This window comes from Drosophila takahashii, chromosome 3L (assembly GCF_030179915.1).
Source record: "Drosophila takahashii strain IR98-3 E-12201 chromosome 3L, DtakHiC1v2, whole genome shotgun sequence".
Taxonomy (NCBI): Eukaryota; Metazoa; Arthropoda; class Insecta; order Diptera; family Drosophilidae; genus Drosophila; species Drosophila takahashii.
This window is the reverse complement of record NC_091680.1, coordinates 20376116-20394465: the sequence shown is the minus strand read 5'-3', so window position 1 is coordinate 20394465 and position 18350 is coordinate 20376116. Positions and strand designations below refer to the sequence as shown.

The window sequence follows — 18350 nt, the reverse complement described above, 5'->3', positions numbered from 1 at the left end:
GATATAAGCCCAATAGAGCGCTACCTGTCTTGAACACGAACCTCGAGATTTCTGCGTAAGTTACGAAACCGAAACTCAGGGTCCACTGTGGGACCCTTGAGATGGGTTATGGGTTTTGCGTTTTGGGTATGGGGGTTGGTTTTTGTACTGCTGCTGATGGAGACGCTTGTGAGAAGCGGAATTTACATACCCATAGTTCGTGGAATAATAAGTATTTCCATTTAGTCGCTTAAAAGGAAACCCAAAACCAAATCCAAAAACCCGCGATAAGATAAAGCTGTTTTTGCTTAAACAAAATTTTCTTTGTAAATCCAAAAGCCCATGGGTAAGGGGGAAAATTTAAAATGCGGCGTGAAATCTATCTGGTGTCTGTAATTTGACAATTTATTTTATGATGCAGTCGGTAACAGGGACTAATTTACATATTGTGGTACAAAATGAAAACATTAAGTTTTTAATGCGCACTTATCTGTTGCAGATTTCTGAGAAGGTTTGTGGGATTTTAAAAGGCTTTTATTATTTACAAGGTTGTCGTCTTACTAAAAAGATTTAGTCAAGTAAATGTTATTTTAAATATTGATTGTTATAAACGAAAAAATAAATATAAATAAATAAATAAAATAATATAAATATTGATATAATATTCAATAAATCCTTCAATACGGAATTGATTTAAAATTTTAAAATATTACATTTGTGTATAATTTTTAAAAATATTGTCATCAGTTTAATGAACAACAGAGCTATCAATTTTATTAATTTCTCTTCAAACCCCTTATGTATTTCCGATGTAATCTTCAAAGCATAAGTGCACCTCCATTTTAGATCCCTACTATCGCCGTGTTCTCGATAGGGAAAAACAAGATAGACCCCTCCACAAATCGGCTAAACGACGGGTGTAATGGTGGCAGGAGGCAGGAGGTGCATGTTCTACCGATTAACATATCCGGCGCTTATACCTGTGTACATTTCTGCCTGTACGATTGTACATAGCCACAAACATTCAGTTTTGTTTAATGTTTAATGTTCTGTTTTTTGTTTTGGTTTTATTTCGGTTTTTGTGGCTGCCTAGCGCCATCTGATTGTCTGGCTGCATGTTCACCGGCCATATTAATAATTTTGAGGCGTTTTTTGATTTAGGGAGCATTTAAAGCGTGAACGACTGCATCAATAATTTCGCTTGCAATTTTATTGTGCATAAATTTCATTAATTTATAATTTTGGCCGTCGCTGGCTGCGGCTAACATCCGACCCGCTGATCTCGGTTCGCTGTTTGCTGTTGGATGTTGGCTGTTGGCTCTCGGCTGCCTTGTGCCTTCTTACTTTGCCTCCGCGGAGCATGTTGCGCCAATGTGTTGCCGCGGTCCGTCGACTGGGGCATAAATTATTTTCCGTAGTTTTGGCAGGCGCCCGATGACCGCGCGCTGCGTAGATTTCGCGATTGCGCATGAGGTGAGGGTTATTCATTTGCCTGCGTAGTCGACTCCAGCTCCCCAAGCTCCGAGCTCCGTCTCCATCCTCGCCCTCATCTCCAGGGGCTGCTCCTCTTCGGCCCGAATCTCTGACCGCCTGTGCCGAAACATACGCACTCTAAACAAATTTAGAGAACTTGATATTAAACCAAGAGCTTAAAACCTATCATTGTATTCAATTGTATTCAATTTTTTTAAACGATGTGCTCTTTCTAGCTTATATTCCCTATTTTGAGTCTTTAAAATAAAAACATACTTTTTTAAATACGCACTTTAAAAAAATTTAGAGAACTTAATATCAAACCAAGAGCTTGCGGGATCAAAGGTTCTGGTTATACTTATCAAAGAATTTTTATTCCTTTTTTTTAAACCATTTTCGCGCTAGTTTATAACCTCTAAGAAAATGTATACCAATTAATTTATAAATCTTTTTTAAATCCTTAATATTAAAGTTTTTATTTTTTGTAATTAAAAAAAACAAAATTCAAAAATCATAAAACTATAATGACTAGAAATATAAATAAGTAAAGTTTGGGTTATAATAATGATATGATAAAATAATGATAAAAGGCTAAGAAACCAATTGCCTTCCTTTTTAGTCCTCTAAATTGAGGGTTTTAAAGTTATAATTTTTTAAGCAAGATTTATTTTAATTTTGTGGGTCTAAAATGGGACAAACTTTATGAATGAATTTTTGAAAAAGATGCAATAAGCATATCTCAGTTGAACTTTTAAATTAATATTGATTAACCTAAGACATTTCTAGTAAATATTTTTGTTATACCTAAACTTTAAATAAAATAAAATTAAATTTTTAGAACCCTTTTCTCCAAGTGCAAGCACGTTGCTGATTCGTCTGTAGGAGTATCTGCGGTTGTTGCCGCCGTTGTCGGTTGCTGGTGAGCTGGGGAGCTGCAGGCTTCATTGAGGAACTCGCGATTATGCTCGGACTTATGCTGGTTGTACGAGTGTTCGTATTTGGCCGGATCAGAACCGAGAGAGTCCTGCAACTGGGCCCGGCATGTCGCCTGCAAATGTCTTCGGTTTCTGGCCGCGCAGTTAATTATAAACGCTTGGACATTTTCGCTTGACTTCGCTTCGCATTGCCTTGCTTTGCATCGGTTTGTTTTCATTTCCAGATGCAGATTACATTATGATTTATGCAAAATAGTAAATGCGTCTGATGGCAACATGCGCCAGCTGCCAGACACGAAATCTCTTTTGGCCAACTCCTCATTGGGCCGTGTTCCTCGGAGTGCAGCCATCGCGATGATCATCGGAATTGGAATTAGAAGGCCCTAAGTTGCCGTTGAATTGAATCCGAATCCAAATCCGAGTCAAAACCAATTGGCGAAAAGGAGGGAGGTAATTCCCCCATACCGAATGGGAGTATTTAGCATCTCGCGATTTTATTCGAGCCCATTTGAGGCCAATCGTAAAGCAGCGACTGCCAATAAATCAGGAGCGCCATGAAGCGGCCTCGTAAAAGTGCTTAAATTAATCATCCCGAATGTGTGTCTCGGGTTTACGATGCCCAGATCCACGGGGCGCCCCCAAAGTCGCAACAGGTTGCCCCCGCTAAGCGCCATCCATCCCGATCATAGGCACCATAAACTTAACTTTAACTGCCCCGGATTGCTGGCATTTTGCATAACGAGACGTGCATGTCCGGTTGCCAATATCTGCATCTCTTAAGTTGTATCTGCGAATCTACATCTGCATCTCTCCGCCAGCCATCATATCAACTGGCTGTCGTCGCCGGGGAAAATACATAAAGGGAATTCGCCTGAGAAAATGGTCAGCGCTTTATTAAATACTCACTTTGATTTAGTGGGCCGGGCGATGGAAAATTGCGCTTGAAATTGCATTGTTATTACATGTTTGGGTCAGTGCAAATTAAATTCCATATAGAAAAGCAATCTGCCTGGCCGGCGTCGAGTGTATTTATTTTACAAAGATCGCGTACGTGACAAGGGGCAGGGTTTGGGGGCATGGGACAAGATGTTTAACAGCGAAAATGTGGTGCAAGTTTCCTGAAAGTCGAAAGGGTTCTCCCGCTCCACTGGATAGGGGCTCCCCGAATGCACTCAGAATCGCTATTAAATTAGTTTAGTGGCATTTAACTTAATCGCCTACAAGGGAGTTAAAATTTTCCAAGACAGTGTCTGCTGTTCTTCTGTCTCTCTCTTTCTTCCCGGGCTTTTGCAGGGCTCGACTTGGTCAAAAATTGGGCGGACGTGATTCGATTTTAAAGAAGCTCCCTGGCCTGATGGCAACAAGTGCTTTCGCCTTAATATCTTTGAATAGGCCACTCGCCGTTGGCCCTTTGGCAACCTGCATTATGGCCTAACTGCTCGCATCATCGCCCATCCGATTCGATTCGCCTCGATTCGATCCGATCCGCTGGCCAAATTGAGTTGTGCATCAAAAAAGCGACGGGTCCCCGGGGAAAATGCAACTGCATCGTGATGTCATCAGCTATCCATCCTACTCCTGCCCCCTGGCTCTCCTACATACGAGTATATCCTCTGGCCGCTGATATTCCTGATGCGTATGCTTAGTCCATATTCTTTGCATAAATCTCACCGATGTCCCCGGTTTGGACGGGGCTTGTAATTAAATTGCGACACGGGGCAGCTAATGGCGCCACAACATAGATTCGCTGGCAAACAAGCAGCCGGCATATGCATACAGACATGCACTGAAAAAAAATGTATTAAATAAGTTATCTTAACCACTGTTCCTCGAAAAATTGGCTAGCAAATGAATGGACTCATATAAAATTCTAAATTGTTAATCCTTCTTTTCTAAAACGAACTTCAAAAATGTTTAATCATTATAAAGATTATGATACTGTTATAATCAATTATAATAATAATTTATAATTTCTATTATATATTTTAATTAAAAGAAGTCCTTGTAGTCCAGCTAAAATATTTGCATTTAGAAATAGGTTGATTTAATCACTATAAATATTTTCTTGATTAAAAGCATACTTATTAACCAGTCAAGTTGATAACACTTCAAAAATCGTTCCTTTTACCCTTTATACCCGTTACTCGTTGAGTAAATCTAGAAGAAATTTTTCAAACCGCACTATTAATTTAAAAGATATGAGGAAATAATGGAATTCAAGCAGTGCAAGCTTATAGCTTTTTCTCTTGTTCAATTTTAAATTTATTTCCAAACAATCAATTAGAACAATCATCAATCAGCTTAAAAATCTTTATAAAAAAGGAGATTTAACTGGTATATTATTTTATCAGTGCACCTCCCGAAACGTCGGCAAGTGGAGATGCTCATGACAAAGCGGCGGGGACACGACCTCAGCGTACAGGGCACGTTTCTCAATGAAATTCCAGACCGCTCTCGTCGAGCGTTTCTGTGTGTTCCAGTCCAGCGTTGTCTGCCCGGTCATCAAATATCGGACTGGGCGACTGGGAGACTGGGGGCCCAAGTCGAAGTCGGAGCTGGGAAGTCGAAGTTGGAGCCACAAAAAGCACTACGCTACTTGGGCGGCGGCGACACGAAATGAGCGCCTGCAGTAGCCACTGCCACTGCCACTGCGGTTAATTAATTCTGCATGAAATTTAAGGTTTTTTGCGGCTACCCGGCCATAGTGCATATATGGCGAGTCATTGTCGCCGATCGGACGAGGATGGCCAGGATGTTGGCCACGTTGCTGCACGTACTGTTGTCTGTGGATCTGGATCTGGCTGCCCAGCTTCCCAGCTCCTGTCCTGTTTGTGTCCCCCAGTGCTTGCTAATCAGCCGCACCTCATCAGTCTGGCAAATCAAGTCATTAAGTTAACCGAGTGCCAAATGGAGCAAATAATGCTGCGGCTTCTCGTAGCTCGGATGCGCGTCTTGGGGGTTCGCCAGTGGGGCAGTAAAAAATCTCTCAATTAGTCAAACAATTAAATCAGCTATCGATCCGAACTTGAACTGATTTCATACGGGCATTACGTATTTAATTATTTACCTCAATTCACAGGCTTTTTTTGCTGAGTTAAAAGAATAAGATCGCTTGCCTTACTTGCAACACATCTTAATTGACTTTTATAGATCTCAGAAGGGGGATCTACTTTTTTCCTATCTATAAAATATATTTATCTATTGTACCTTCTATAGTTTTATATTATTTTAGGAAACAAGATATTAATCAATATTTTTTCTCTTTTCTTTCAGTGCCCTGCAACGGTAAGTTTGTGACAATTTTAAATATTCATCCTTTGCGGTAGAATACTTTTCGACCACCATTCAGAATGCAATAATTCCTTCTACCAATTTAATGCAAATGATTACACATACAAACCGTTTTCACGTTATAAAACAAAACCATTGACACGTTACTTTTTTATACCCTTGTAGAGGGTATTATAATTTCAGTCAGATGTTTGCAACGCAGTGAAGGAGACGTTTCCGACCACATAAAGTATATATATTCTTGATCAGCACCAATAGCCGAGTCTATCTAGCCATGTCCGTCTGTCCGTCTGTCCGTCTGTCCGTTTCTATGCGAACTAGTCTCTCAGTTTAAAAGCTATCGCGATGAAACTTTCCCGAAAGTCTTCTTTCTATTGCAGGTAGTACATATGTCGGAGCGAGCCGGATCGGACCACTATATCTTAAGGCTCCCATAGGAATATTCAAACAAATATAAGAAAATTCATTGTAACTGTAGGAAGTAGGCGTTTTGATTCTTGACAACTTAAAAACAAAATTTAATTACAAACGGAACTGGACCGAGTAAATACTACTTTATCTACAAGGGTATATAAGCTTCGGCTGGCCGAAGGTAGCTTCCTTTCTTGTTAACCATTTTTTTATAGTCAAGGCGGCATCTTAGTTGGCCTGAAATAAACCTGTTTTAAGCTAAATTCATTATCAGCAAAAACTTATTTTTACCACAAGGGTGTGCTTTCATTGCCACTTAATGCAAGGGTAAATTTTCCAATTATCTTTCCTTTTTCGTGTAAATGCAACATGGTTACCCCAAAATGATAACTTACAAAATATGCATAAATTTTATAATATATAGTTTACCCCAAAACCAAATAACTTAAATAAGAAATGTACTTTTTTTTGTAAAAAAAAAATAATTATGAGTAGAGCATGCAAATTGTCGATATTTTTGATATTTCAACAATATTGATATGATAATAACGATGTTTTGAATGGGAAAATATCAAGAAAAAGCAAACTCTCGATATTTTTCAAGCACTAGATATGAGGACTATTATATTTTCATTTAGAATTACATCTGTGTGGCGAATAACTTCAAAACAGTTTACTGAATCAGCTCCTACAATGTAGTCGTTTGTGTTAACATTTAGATATTATTGTACACGCGTGCCTGATATGTTGTTAATAGGTCTTGTGTGTCGGACAATATAAATGCACGAGCTGTTAAATGTCGCCAATGGCAAGGAGGTAAACACAATAAATGCATAAAAAAAACGGGAAAAACAATAATTTAGCTTAACAACTTAATAACAAAACAGCACTCTGCTGCCGATCACCTGTTCGCTTCGCCAGGCGACGAGGATCGTCATTCCTCGGACAGGAGCGAACCCTCATCGCAGCGACTACTGTGCGACTGACTGGATGATAAAAAACAAAAAAAAAACGAAAGTTAAAAAAATAAGCAACCTAAGCCCGGTCGCAGTTATGAGTTTCCACCTGTTCGCGAATTTATTGATTGCCACATTGACAAATGAGCCACCCTGCTGTTATAAAACCAATTAAAGGAAGGGTCCGTTTGCATGCCCGGCTCACTGGGATATTACGAATAAATTAGGTCTGGTGAGAATTAATTGGACAGTCGGGCCACCGGACACTCGGTGTGATATATAAATCATGGCAGCTACACCCAGAGAAATGTGGGACTATTTTTTAGGTAACGTATGACCTAAAAAATTTAAATAGACTAAAATTTCAGATTTAGGTAATGGGTTACCTAAAAATATTAGCATGTGGACTATGTTCCTACTTTTTAGGTAAAGCTAAAGAGATTTTTATAGGCCATCGTAACCTTCAAATTGGTCCATAAGACCTAAAATTTAGGAATAATTTAAAGTCGATTATCACTCACAACTTAATACAAATATTGGTCCCTAATATTAATAAACAAATTATTCGGTTTTTTAAGTTTAATGTTAAAAAATTTTTTAGACTTTTCTTAAAGCTAGTGATGGAAAAGTTTCAATATATAAAATCAATACCTACGTGGACTATTTTCCTACTTTTAAGGTAATAGTGCCCTATTCTAAAAATAGAATTCGCCTGAGCCCCTTGAAGCAGGCTTTGGTTTTGCCGCAGGGCCTTTAAGTAGTTCCGTAGACCAGAGGCTAGCCTATTGGACTCTCGCGCAGAAGACCCGGGATCGATTCCCACCGAGGACAAAATAAAGTGATTGTTTTTTCAGAAAGATAAAATATTTGCTTTTCCGAATAATACAATATAAGCAATTAAAATAATCAAATATGTTACTATCAATAGTAAAAATCCTAGCTTTTTTTTAAATACCTAATATTTAGGTAATTCTGACCTAAAAATCTAGTCCACTAGCCATTTTTTTAGGTAACCATTACCAGAAATAAATTCAAGACTGCGTACAAAATATAGTCCACATGGACAACATTTTAGGTAATGCATGGCCTTGGCGCGTTTTTCTGGCCATATTTCCTAAAATTTTAGGTAATTAGGCCCCTTTTTAGTCCATTTTGTTTTCTGGGTGTATGCGGCAATAACAGGATTATCCAACCTCGAATTAATTTGGTTTAGCGAGCGAAAGTGCGTCCGAAGCGCTCAAAATGCGTCAGAATCATGAATACACAAAGAAAAATAATTTTTAATATCATAAAAAAAAGCAATGTTATTTAAAAAGTCATAAAAATTTAATTTTTATTTTTTCCAAAACCAGAAAAATTATAACTGATTTAATACTTGAACCTTATTCTATAAAATAATGTTAAAAAAAGGAATATTGGCAGTTTGGTATTTCTCGATATTTAATTTTCTTAAAAACATCGAGTTCATCGAATTGATATTGTGAAAATATCGAAATTATCGATCATTTAAAGAGGAAAAGTTCAGGTTAGGTGGATGTAATTTTTAAGTCCAAGTATCCCTTCTATATAAAAGGTCTAAAAAATGATTAATTTACAACATATTCATAAAGAATGTTTATTTTCACCGAAAAGTCGATTAGATAATTGATTGTTCTTGGTGTTTTCCTTTCGCCGAGTGTACTAATTAGAGACACTCTCGGAGATGCCAATAAGTAGTGCCAGTGGCAGCGGCCGTCGCCAGGAAAGAGCACCTGCCAAAGCGGTCGACGCATCATTAATAATTCCGAGGGAGCGGCTAAGTCAGCCGCACGCATAATAACCACGATTAAAGCAAACAAGGCTCATTGTCGGTTAAATGACAAGTTTTGACAACTTGTGAAACGACAAGTGGCCAGCGATCGGCCCACGGACCAGTGACCAGAGACCACTGGCCAGTAACCAGGGACCAGAAACCCAAAAGAACAGGGACTGGGAGTGGACGAGGACGAGGGTCCACTCGGCAGCGACCCAGTTAAATTAATAATCCGCATAATTGGAGAACTTAACTTGCGAGCGAAAGAGAAAGGACATGGTGACGACAAAAAGAGCGTTATTTGCTTTGCGCTTAATATATCATTTAGATTGTTTGCCGCAGATAAAAACGCTGTGAAGACTTTGGCTGTCATTATTATTGTTGTTTTATTTTATCGTGCCGGGTGATTATTGCTGTTTCCTTGTAAAGATTGTTGGCTATTCTATTCGGAATGGCGTGGCAATTAGACCTAGTTGTCGATTTGGTCAGCTTGGCATATTGATTTAGAGGCCCCATTACATTTTTTGTCATGTGTGTATCATGACCACGCCGCACTGGCATGAATAGAAAATAATTGTTTCTATTTCACAATTATGTCCCGAAAGATTGGTGGCTTGCTTTTTTTCACTCTGGGAACTCGCACACCTTTCGACCATGATAGCCCAGCTAGATAGCATAATTGGAGTCTTAAATAGCCAGGGGTCAAATTATATTCTTTGCTGATTAAAATCATTGAATAGGCCAAACGATTTCGATATTGTAATTTAAGGGTATTACTATTTTTTTGGATAGACTGAAATGAATATACAATTGGTATTTAAAATTATATTTCAAAATCAAAATTAATGTTAAATATATAAATTGGAAACTTAATAAGTAATATCTTTATAAATACATTTTTTTTAATTAGAATAAATTAGAAACTTGATAAATTATATCTTTATAAATAAAATGTTTTTTTTCGATAAACTAAAATTATTATACAATGGGTATCTGAATTAAAAGTTCAAGATAAATGATAAAAATATTTTAATTATAAACTTGATAAATTATTTCTTTATAAACAAAATGCATAATGATATTTATTTTAATACTAAATAATAATATCTACTGAGGTCTACCCACTTTACAAATTGTATTTTATACAACCGAAGCACCACCTAACATCCAATTTTAATTACTATTTCCATTCTAATGCTTTCTTTTTCGGTAATTTACAACCATGTACACGACGTTCGCTGATCGGAAACGAAAACAGGGCGTAAGTATAAACATGACCAGTCTAATATTTGGCTAACTTGGAAAAACAAACACAAATTAAACTCTCATTAATGACCTGGTTGGTTGCCAGCCCAGAAGAACATGACTCTGTTAGTCATTATTTCGAGATTGTCGAGGTCTCGACAGTCGAAAATGGTGCGAGTGCACCTTTAATGATAAATTAATTTGCGAGTAATCTCCAGAGCAATGTGCTGGCTGCTGCCCACCGGTGATCGGTGCGGTGGCTCTGATCCAAGTGCAATTACGGAAAAGAACAGGGAGTCTTAATTATAACCAGAGCAGCCATGTTAAACATGACAGTTTTCGTGTCCTGGCGATTCATCAAAATGACAGCTTCTGGGTTACAGCGGTCTCGTTTGCGGGGTCCGTCAAGCGATTCCCATTCTCGTTCCCATTCCCGTCTTATCAGCGCAATATCGAATTTCGATCAAAACGCCTCCGAGCGACGGCACGTCGGAAAAACAGGCGCTCGACTTTTGGCGCTAAACGAACATCCGCACATCGGAACCACGAACACTCTACTCGATCGCAGCCCGCATGGGCATTCCAGTTCGGCGACCCTCATTATCATACATAGTTGGCACCATTAGGGTCCTGCTTTGGGCCCAGGAGCAAGGACACTCGCTGGTATGACTAGCCGCACTTACGTCGCAGGACGCGATATCCATCTGCCAGAAAAATGAAATGAAGGGTTGTAATTGCCGTTGAAGCTGCCGGGATGTGTTATTAACTTGTTAAGCGAAAATGGCACATATAATATGCTCTTGCCGGTCTTATCCAAATCCTGCCAGAGGATCCACTCTTCTTTTTTTCGTTGTTTGACGAAGCTTAATTTGTGTCTGCTTTTCTGAGTGGTTTTTGGCGCTTTATCTTGAGCCTAATTATTAATTATACTTTTTGTTTTTATTTCACATGTTCAATGGATTGTTGGAACTCAGTATGTAAGTATAAAAAGTCCTTATTTCTTTTGGTAATAATTTAACTATTAAAAGATTATGATTAAGATTAGTGTGCATATACTTGAATTATTCCAACCAAAAAATTACTAAATTACTAAAACTCAGTATGTCAATTAAAAACGTCCTCATTCTAAAGGTAATAATTGAAATAAAGATTAAGATTAGTGTTAAAATATAGGATTTATTCCAACCAAAACTACCAAATTATTATTTTCAATTCATTGTACATTTTGTTATTCTTTTTGTTTAAAAACCTTCCTGTTCTGCAATATTACACATTTCTACAAATATTTTGTATATTATTATATAAATGTAATAATAATTTTTAATAATAACCACATAAATATAAGTACATATATAGGTACCAAACCATTTTTTCAACAGCTTATTTTTGCAAAAATATTTTATTAAAAAAAAGAAAAAGCTAACGCGAATACAAATTGATTTCTAAATCCCACTTTGTGAAATACAGCAAGGGAACCTTTATAAAATGCCCCGTATACCACCGTAAATAGTCGTCTCAAAACACCTTCAGAACTTAATGCTGTGTGAAATATTCGCAACATCCTTTTATGATCATGAAGCAATAACGGATCAGCAACACGGTTAAATGTCGCACGACCTAGGTATTGGAATCCGTGCTCCTGGAATTTCTGGGCATTTGCGTTCGGTGCGATGCGATGAGATGAGACGCAGGAAGGATTCCACGACGAAACGAAACGGAGGATCGGAGGATTGCAGATCCGGAGGAGAGGCAAATCGCTCTGTTTGCTTGCGGTGTGCCAATACAATGCCACAGCTGAACGAGACACAAGAATTTATGGCATTTCACTTTCAAAGACACAAAATTCCTGTCCCTTGCCACCATTAATGGAATGGACAATAAATTTAAACGTGCAGACGGACAACGTGCCATATGTAAAAAGGCTCAGACACTGTAGCGGCCACTTCCCGAAATGGCTAAAATCGCTCCGAAGCTCGGAAACTGCGCGTGAGACGATTTGTAAGGCCAAAACCGGTCGCAGCCTTTCAGCATCTGCCAACCAGCCAGCTAACAAGGCGATAATCCACGGACAATGCCAACTTCGATGCGAATCTCGGCCCTTTTATAATTAAACGTATGAAGGGAGAGAGATGAAGCCAGCTGGGTTATAAATTCTAAATTCTATTTATTGAGGAATAGAATAACTATGTATCTGGTCAAAAAGATAACAAGTTCATTTTAAATTGTTAGAGGCATTTAAAAGTTGAATAAACAAGCGTTTTTCGGCTTGGTAAATTATCATGTCATAAAGTGCTGATAACATGAATTTATTTTTCTAATGGAAATCATTTATTTTCTATATATTTGAAATATTTAGTTATAATTTAATATATTATCTAACAACAAATACTAGACAAGAACAATTAAAGTACAAATCCCTTGATTGCTTTATTGTTCTCCCAATGCCAACTCAATTTTTGCCACCATGTCGTATCTGTTGAGAATTTAATTCGCCTTATCTAATTTGAAAAAATGCGCTAATTGAATAGAGACGAGTCGCAGTATCAGTGTAACCAAATTATACCCACATTCCACCGCTCGCGATTCCCAACTTGCAGCTCCCGGCCGTGATCATTGGTTTGGCGAAAGACAATGGACGAGATTAAATGCCAGGCTGGGCAGATTAAGATGCATCGACAGCAATAACTACGTCAGCAATAGCAGCAGCAGGAGGAGCTGGAGCTGGATATTCTTAAACGGGAGACACGAAACAAATTTCCCTTGAAAAGAATTACATACCGATCGCCGGATCGGCGCAGACTATGGGAATTGACTGAAGCTGAAACTCTATTTGTTCGAACCGATCTTCGGCCGTTTTGCGATCTTCGCGTTTGTCGCCGCCGTCCAGAAAGTCAGAAAGTGACCGTCTTCATTGTCAACACATGGGAGATACGTACGTGGGCTGCAGTGCGGCGGCAAACAATTCTATAGAAAATCAGACATGCACCGCCGATGAAAATGCACTGCTGGCGATCTGGCCAAGATCTGCCGGCGAGGCGATCCTCCAGCTTCAGCTCCAGTTTAGCTCCGTTCCGTCCAGCAAACGGCTTATCGCAGCCGGGCGAATCGTTTTGCCATACTAAATTATTATGTTAACATGAAAATAATTGAGGCAACAGGCATTCGGCGGTGGCTGGCCAATTTATTTATATCGCTAAATCTCGGATACGGCAGCTGGGTCGAGTCCTCGTCGGCGTCCTCGTCCTCGCGTTTCGAGTTCGGCGGTCCAGAGGCCAATTGATGGCGGAACAAATAGTTCCAGAACTGGGGCATCTGCGACGCGATTGGGGCAGCGACTGCTAATCCAGCAGCTACTGTTCCAGATAGCGTGCTTACAATTAATCCCTCAACCTACTAATGATGTTATAATATTCATCAAAAATAATTAAAATTAATTAAGAATCTGTTGATAAATGGTAATCTTTTTTATAAACAGCGAAATCATTTTAATGCACAAACAATAAATTTACTAAAAGATCAGATTAATATGTGAGGGTTTATTTAATATTTTTTAAAGATCAAAGCACTCATATCATTTTGATGTGTTGAACAAATTTAAAACAGTATTTTCAAGACTTTTATGAAATGACAAAATATCAAGTTGATATGGTCGAATCATAAATTTAACATGAATCATATCGGCTTTTTATTGATATGAAATATCTCATATCGAATTTTTTTTTCTGTGTGTAGTTAAGACATTATTATCTTTATTCTTTAGTTAAGGTCATATTTTGTTTCCTAACTTGCAGAATAAATTTACAATTTATTCATATCATGATGTGAAGACAATACTAATCCCGTACTAATTCTTTTCAGACCGCCTTGCACTGGGCAGCCAAGCACGGCAATGAAGATGTGGTTAAACTAATTGCCGGCACCTATAGGGCAGATGTGAACGCCAGAACGGTAAGCGATTATCTCGGATGCAATCGTGTTAACTTGGAGATTTTAATATACCCTTTATTCCATGTGATCGCCCTCGCCAACTGTTGACGCCTTAGAACGGGGTGAGTGATATGTAAATCTATTGAGACACTTTTAATAATATACGAACCGACTTATTGGCTTGTCCCAGTCGCGCGTAAATGTGCGTCACATGTCACACAATCGCGTAACATAACCCTTTCCCGGGGGTTTTGGGCCGAAACTGAACCTGAAGAGGCGGAGAGCCAGGCTGTGACAAATCATGACGAGCATATCCAATTGGGCCTCACCAGCCTGTCGCCTCCAATCCAACTCAATCCTTTCAATGCGCATTCAAGTTTACAAAATTTTAAATTGAACGGTGCTTTGTTCCTGGGAAATTAAATTCACTCGAATGTATTAAAATGTCACATCCACATTTGAAACAAAGTGAATTGTCAATCACAGTCCGCAAGATTCGATACGGTGGTGCTGACGAAACATACCGCAAATGGCAAAACATGGTTTTATATGGACCACATGCAGAATTCACAGGGGAATGTAAAGCAATTATCAATGCGATTAGAGCTAGAGCTTAACAATAACGTTTACCTAAGATGTTCCAATTTTTGTATGACTTAAAAAAAGATTTCAATCTCCGATTGACTTTTAAGGTTAAAAATAAATAGTTTAGAAAGGAATTTCTTCTATTTACTACTATTTTTTGTATTGGCTTGTCTTTCTATTTATAAATTAATAAATATTTATTTATTTCATTTAGGGATACACACCCCTCCATTTGGCCACCCAGTTTGGAAGAGATAATATATTTGAATTACTATGGAATGTCTACAGTAAGTAATTAATAATATTATATTTTAAGTGCGTTTTTTAGTCCGCATGCTAAACTCACTTTTTGGTTTAAATTCTAAAATTCATTTCATATGGATTAGAAAACAGCTGTTAGGTTATTAAATAGAATTCGTTTTATTTGCTACTAAACCACCTTAAGATTGATTTATAATAATTAGTATAGATTATTTAAATACTGAACAAAGAAGACTAGAAAATCCTTTATATTTATACCCGTTACTCGTAGAGTAAAAGGGTATACTAGATTCGTGCAAAAGTATGTAACAGGTAGAAGGAAGCGTTTCTTACCCTATAAACTATATATATTCTTGATCAGGATCACTAGCCGAGTCGATCTAGCCATGTCCGTCTGTCCGTCTGTCCGTCTGTCCGTCTGTCTGTCCGTCTGTCTGTCTGTATGAACGCTGAGATCTCGGAAACTATAAAAGCTAGAAGATTGACATTTTACATGCAGATTCTAGGAGTTCCTACGCAGCGCAAGTTTGTTTCAAAAGGGTGCCACGCCCCCTCTAACGCCCACAATCGCTTATATACGATTTTAAAAATTTCAATATTTTGGAAAAGTAAAAATGCAGTTTTATTGTGTTTATCAATACCTATCGAAATGTAGAAGAAATTTTTTAAATCGGACCATTCGTTAAAAAGTTACGGCGGATCAAAGTTTTTCTCCATCTCCTTCGCACTCCTTTTAGCTGAGTAACGGGTATCTGATAGTCGGGGCACCCGACTATAGCGTTCTCTCTTGTTTTTTTTCCAAATATTTAAGAAAAATTAAAAAAAACAATAAAATCCTTTAAAACTCACTATGATAATACAAATTTTTCGTACACTTTTAGAGGCCAATAGGGACATCATGGACTGGAGTGGCAACAAGCCCCTGGACTACAGTCGCCAGCGGTCGAGTGTGTCCGCCTCGACGTGCAGCAGTGAGTATGAAAAGTATTTCTTCAGCGCGGAGGTGAACAACAACTACCACCTGGGATTCATTGAGAGTAGTCAAATAACCGGCGGTACACTGGGCAGTGCACTAACTCGCGGCAAGAAGCGGGCTCAGAATCGGTTTGCCACCATCAGCGGTGGTTCGGTCGGAGGCGGTGGGGCGGTGTCCCGGTCGCAGTCGATGATGGTCCACCGTCGGCCCAAGAAGTCACCGGGGCAACCGCTGTCGGGGATCTTCAAGCCCAGCACCGAGGACAGCGATCTGTTGCCCTGCGAAATGGAGGGACAGCCGGTTCCCTTTCGCGGCGCCACCACTCAACGCAAAGAAAGCTTTCTCCGCAAGACCTTTCGAGCCACCGCGGGTGGCAGTCGTCGCCAGTCCACCAAAGATGTTGTTACTAACCCACCAGAGCATGGTTAATTGGTACACTCGCTTGTCTTATAACCCTTCCGCTGTATTTACCCTTTCTAAAGTGTGCTAATGTATATACTTTTATATGTAACAATTTCCAAATACTTAGCTGGGGCTACATTTAACCACCTATGAAAAATTGTAAAAAACTAAACTTTTCATTATCTTATAAGTATCAAAAAGCATGGCCTTATTTTATTATATTTTTTACCAAGGTGTATCGATTAACTTAGTATAAGTAATCACCCTTTTATGTACATTCCTATAAATAATCGCATGTTTATTGGCACAGCCAAATGCAATAAAATACTTACACAATAAAAAGTTACTTATAACTATTAATATTTAAATGTCTGAAACAACCTGGAAACTAAACTTGTAACAGATTTTTGCAAGAAATAATACAAACCCAACTCAGTTCACAAAGAGAATGCGCTTTCGGAAATAATAGTATTTACCCCCGTTTGCAAACATTGCCCATCATCAACAAAACTTACTGAAAAGTAGAGTATACGAACTTTAAACTGAGCTAGTAATTAATATTAAATGGGAACCTCTATCTTTTTCAATTTTGCTGCATGCAGAGATTCAAGCGATGCGATTCAGCGGCGGACTCAACGGTACCTGGAGGCAGGTTGAGATTTAACGATCTTGAGTATTTCGAAACCATTAGTGTTGATTAAATCCATGTTCAATTTATTTTGCTCGTTTAACTTTTAGTTGCAACCTTAGCTCAAAAATGTAACCTTTCGTATTTTTAGCCTGTAAATATACCTATGCTTTTGTCGCTCTTGTAACTATACATATTTATTTTGAATAATTTTCGCAAGCCTTTAAGTTGCATATCCCGTTTGCGTTGCTATTGGTAAGTTTTCTTTCTGTTTCTTAAATGTTTATCCTTTTCGCCCGCATTGTTTTATACTTGTTTTCAAAAATCCGCTAACTTAAGGCATTTTTTTAAGTTTCTGCACGTTCATTTGATACGACTTTTATATGGTATGGCTAAAAATTAATAAATATCTTTTTTTTTTTGTTTCTTTTACAGAAATCAAGGCTCGCAAAAAGCATGCAAGTAAGTAATAAACAAAATATGCAGCCTTAAATAATTTTTTATTAAATAGCATAAACGTTTTTGATTCAAATTTTTATTTACACATTGGTAAATATAAATATCTCTTGTCTTTGCAGTCGAAAAAGATTTGGGCTTCCTGCGGATTGGTTCGCTGAATGTCCGGGTAAAGAAGACAACCGAGGCGTTCAGCAACTTCTTGGGAGTGGGCAATGGCAGTGGGGTGGGGGGGCCGCCGATGGGCTATGGCAGTGGCGGGGGAACGGGAGCGGGAGCAGCAAGTCGCCCTCACCATCGGTCTCACCGAGTCCCTCATCAGCGTCATCATCACCACGTTGGTACGACACGGAGTCGGCATCCGAATCAGAGGGCAGCGATGAGCACACCCTACGGAACGAACGGCGGCCTTCCGTCGAGGGCGAGTGTCCCGAATAACCGGAATATCTACGACGGAGTGCACAAGTCATGGGGATCGGCTGACAATATACCACACCGATCGGAGGACCTAATGCCGCCGCCCAAGACGGTGGACTATATCAGCAAGCGCAATAAGTCGTCCAAGCGTTCCTCCTACGCCTCGAATGCCACCGATTCGCCACGTGACTCCATTTGCTCCTCGAACTCCAGCTCCAATCTGAATGGAGGATATAGCAGCATGCCCACTACTCCGAATCAGCTGCGTGCTCCTAAAGGTATCGCTCCATCCTTCGCAGTGGATTCCGATTCGGACTCCGCCTGTGGATTTGACTCCAGTTGGTCGGTCAATTGTCGCGGATCTTCAAGCAGCAATCCTTCACAATCCTAAATACCTGAAAGAGTGTGTTAAACCACAAGCCTAAATGTCTACATACATATAACATACAACATTGACCATTTAATCGTAAAAGTATTTGTTTTTAATTAACTAAAATATATTTTTAGGAGTGAACATTATATAAGATTAAAGGATTTTTGTTTGTGAAAGTTTAATTTGAAATAACACTTGATTTGTCTTTGTCACACTTTGTAAACTCCTTTTAAGGATTTATAA

At 38.7% G+C, this 18350-nt stretch overlaps 2 protein-coding genes and 1 long non-coding RNA gene across 8 annotated transcripts in view; 2 read left to right on the top strand and 1 right to left on the bottom strand.

The window, feature by feature from the left end:
* Positions 1-10149, top strand: part of LOC108055244 (ankyrin repeat domain-containing protein SOWAHB-like) — a 31308-nt gene extending 21159 nt beyond the window's left edge. Inside the window, exons 4-5 of the mRNA XM_017138533.3 lie at positions 5661-5672; positions 10096-10149. Of these exons, the coding sequence (XP_016994022.3) occupies positions 5661-5672; positions 10096-10134 (51 nt within the window). The 3' untranslated portion in view covers positions 10135-10149. The remainder of the gene's footprint in view (positions 1-5660; positions 5673-10095) is intronic.
* Positions 10150-12335: 2186 nt separating this feature from the next.
* On the bottom strand, positions 12336-13001 carry LOC138912889 (uncharacterized). 2 transcript variants are annotated; one of them, XR_011418437.1, is made up of 3 exons: positions 12861-13001; positions 12646-12797; positions 12336-12580 (listed from the first exon to the last, which is right to left on the bottom strand). It is a non-coding gene; the product is annotated as an uncharacterized lncRNA (long non-coding RNA). The 2 variants fall into 2 exon arrangements; XR_011418436.1 differs by having other exon boundaries at positions 12361-12580; positions 12650-12797.
* Positions 13002-13992: 991 nt separating this feature from the next.
* On the top strand, positions 13993-18347 carry LOC108055243 (probable serine/threonine-protein kinase DDB_G0272282). 5 transcript variants are annotated; one of them, XM_070214525.1, is made up of 6 exons: positions 13993-14131; positions 14809-14881; positions 15737-15826; positions 16836-16881; positions 17297-17323; positions 17440-18346. In XM_070214525.1, the coding sequence occupies exons 2-6, from the start codon at positions 14873-14875 to the stop codon at positions 18123-18125; spliced, it is 858 nt and encodes a 285-aa protein (XP_070070626.1). In that variant the 5' UTR covers positions 13993-14131; positions 14809-14872; the 3' UTR covers positions 18126-18346. The 5 variants fall into 5 exon arrangements, with proteins under 5 accessions (XP_070070626.1, XP_070070627.1, XP_070070624.1 ...); XM_070214523.1 differs by lacking the exon at positions 13993-14131 and adding an exon at positions 14455-14588 and having other exon boundaries at positions 17440-18347; XM_070214527.1 differs by lacking the exon at positions 13993-14131 and adding an exon at positions 14630-14701 and having other exon boundaries at positions 17440-17900.
* Positions 18348-18350: the final 3 nt, after the last annotated feature.

Coding starts and splice junctions, on each gene's coding strand:
- LOC108055243 (XM_070214523.1), top strand. CDS start 14,539: ATGGCAAAACATGGTTTTATATGGACCACATGCAGAATTCACAGGGGA. Junction 14,589..14,808: donor TGCAGAATTCACAGGGGAAT/GTAAAGCAATTA, acceptor TATTTCATTTAG/GGATACACACCCCTCCATTT. Junction 15,827..16,835: donor GTCCGCCTCGACGTGCAGCA/GTGAGTATGAAA, acceptor TGCTGCATGCAG/AGATTCAAGCGATGCGATTC.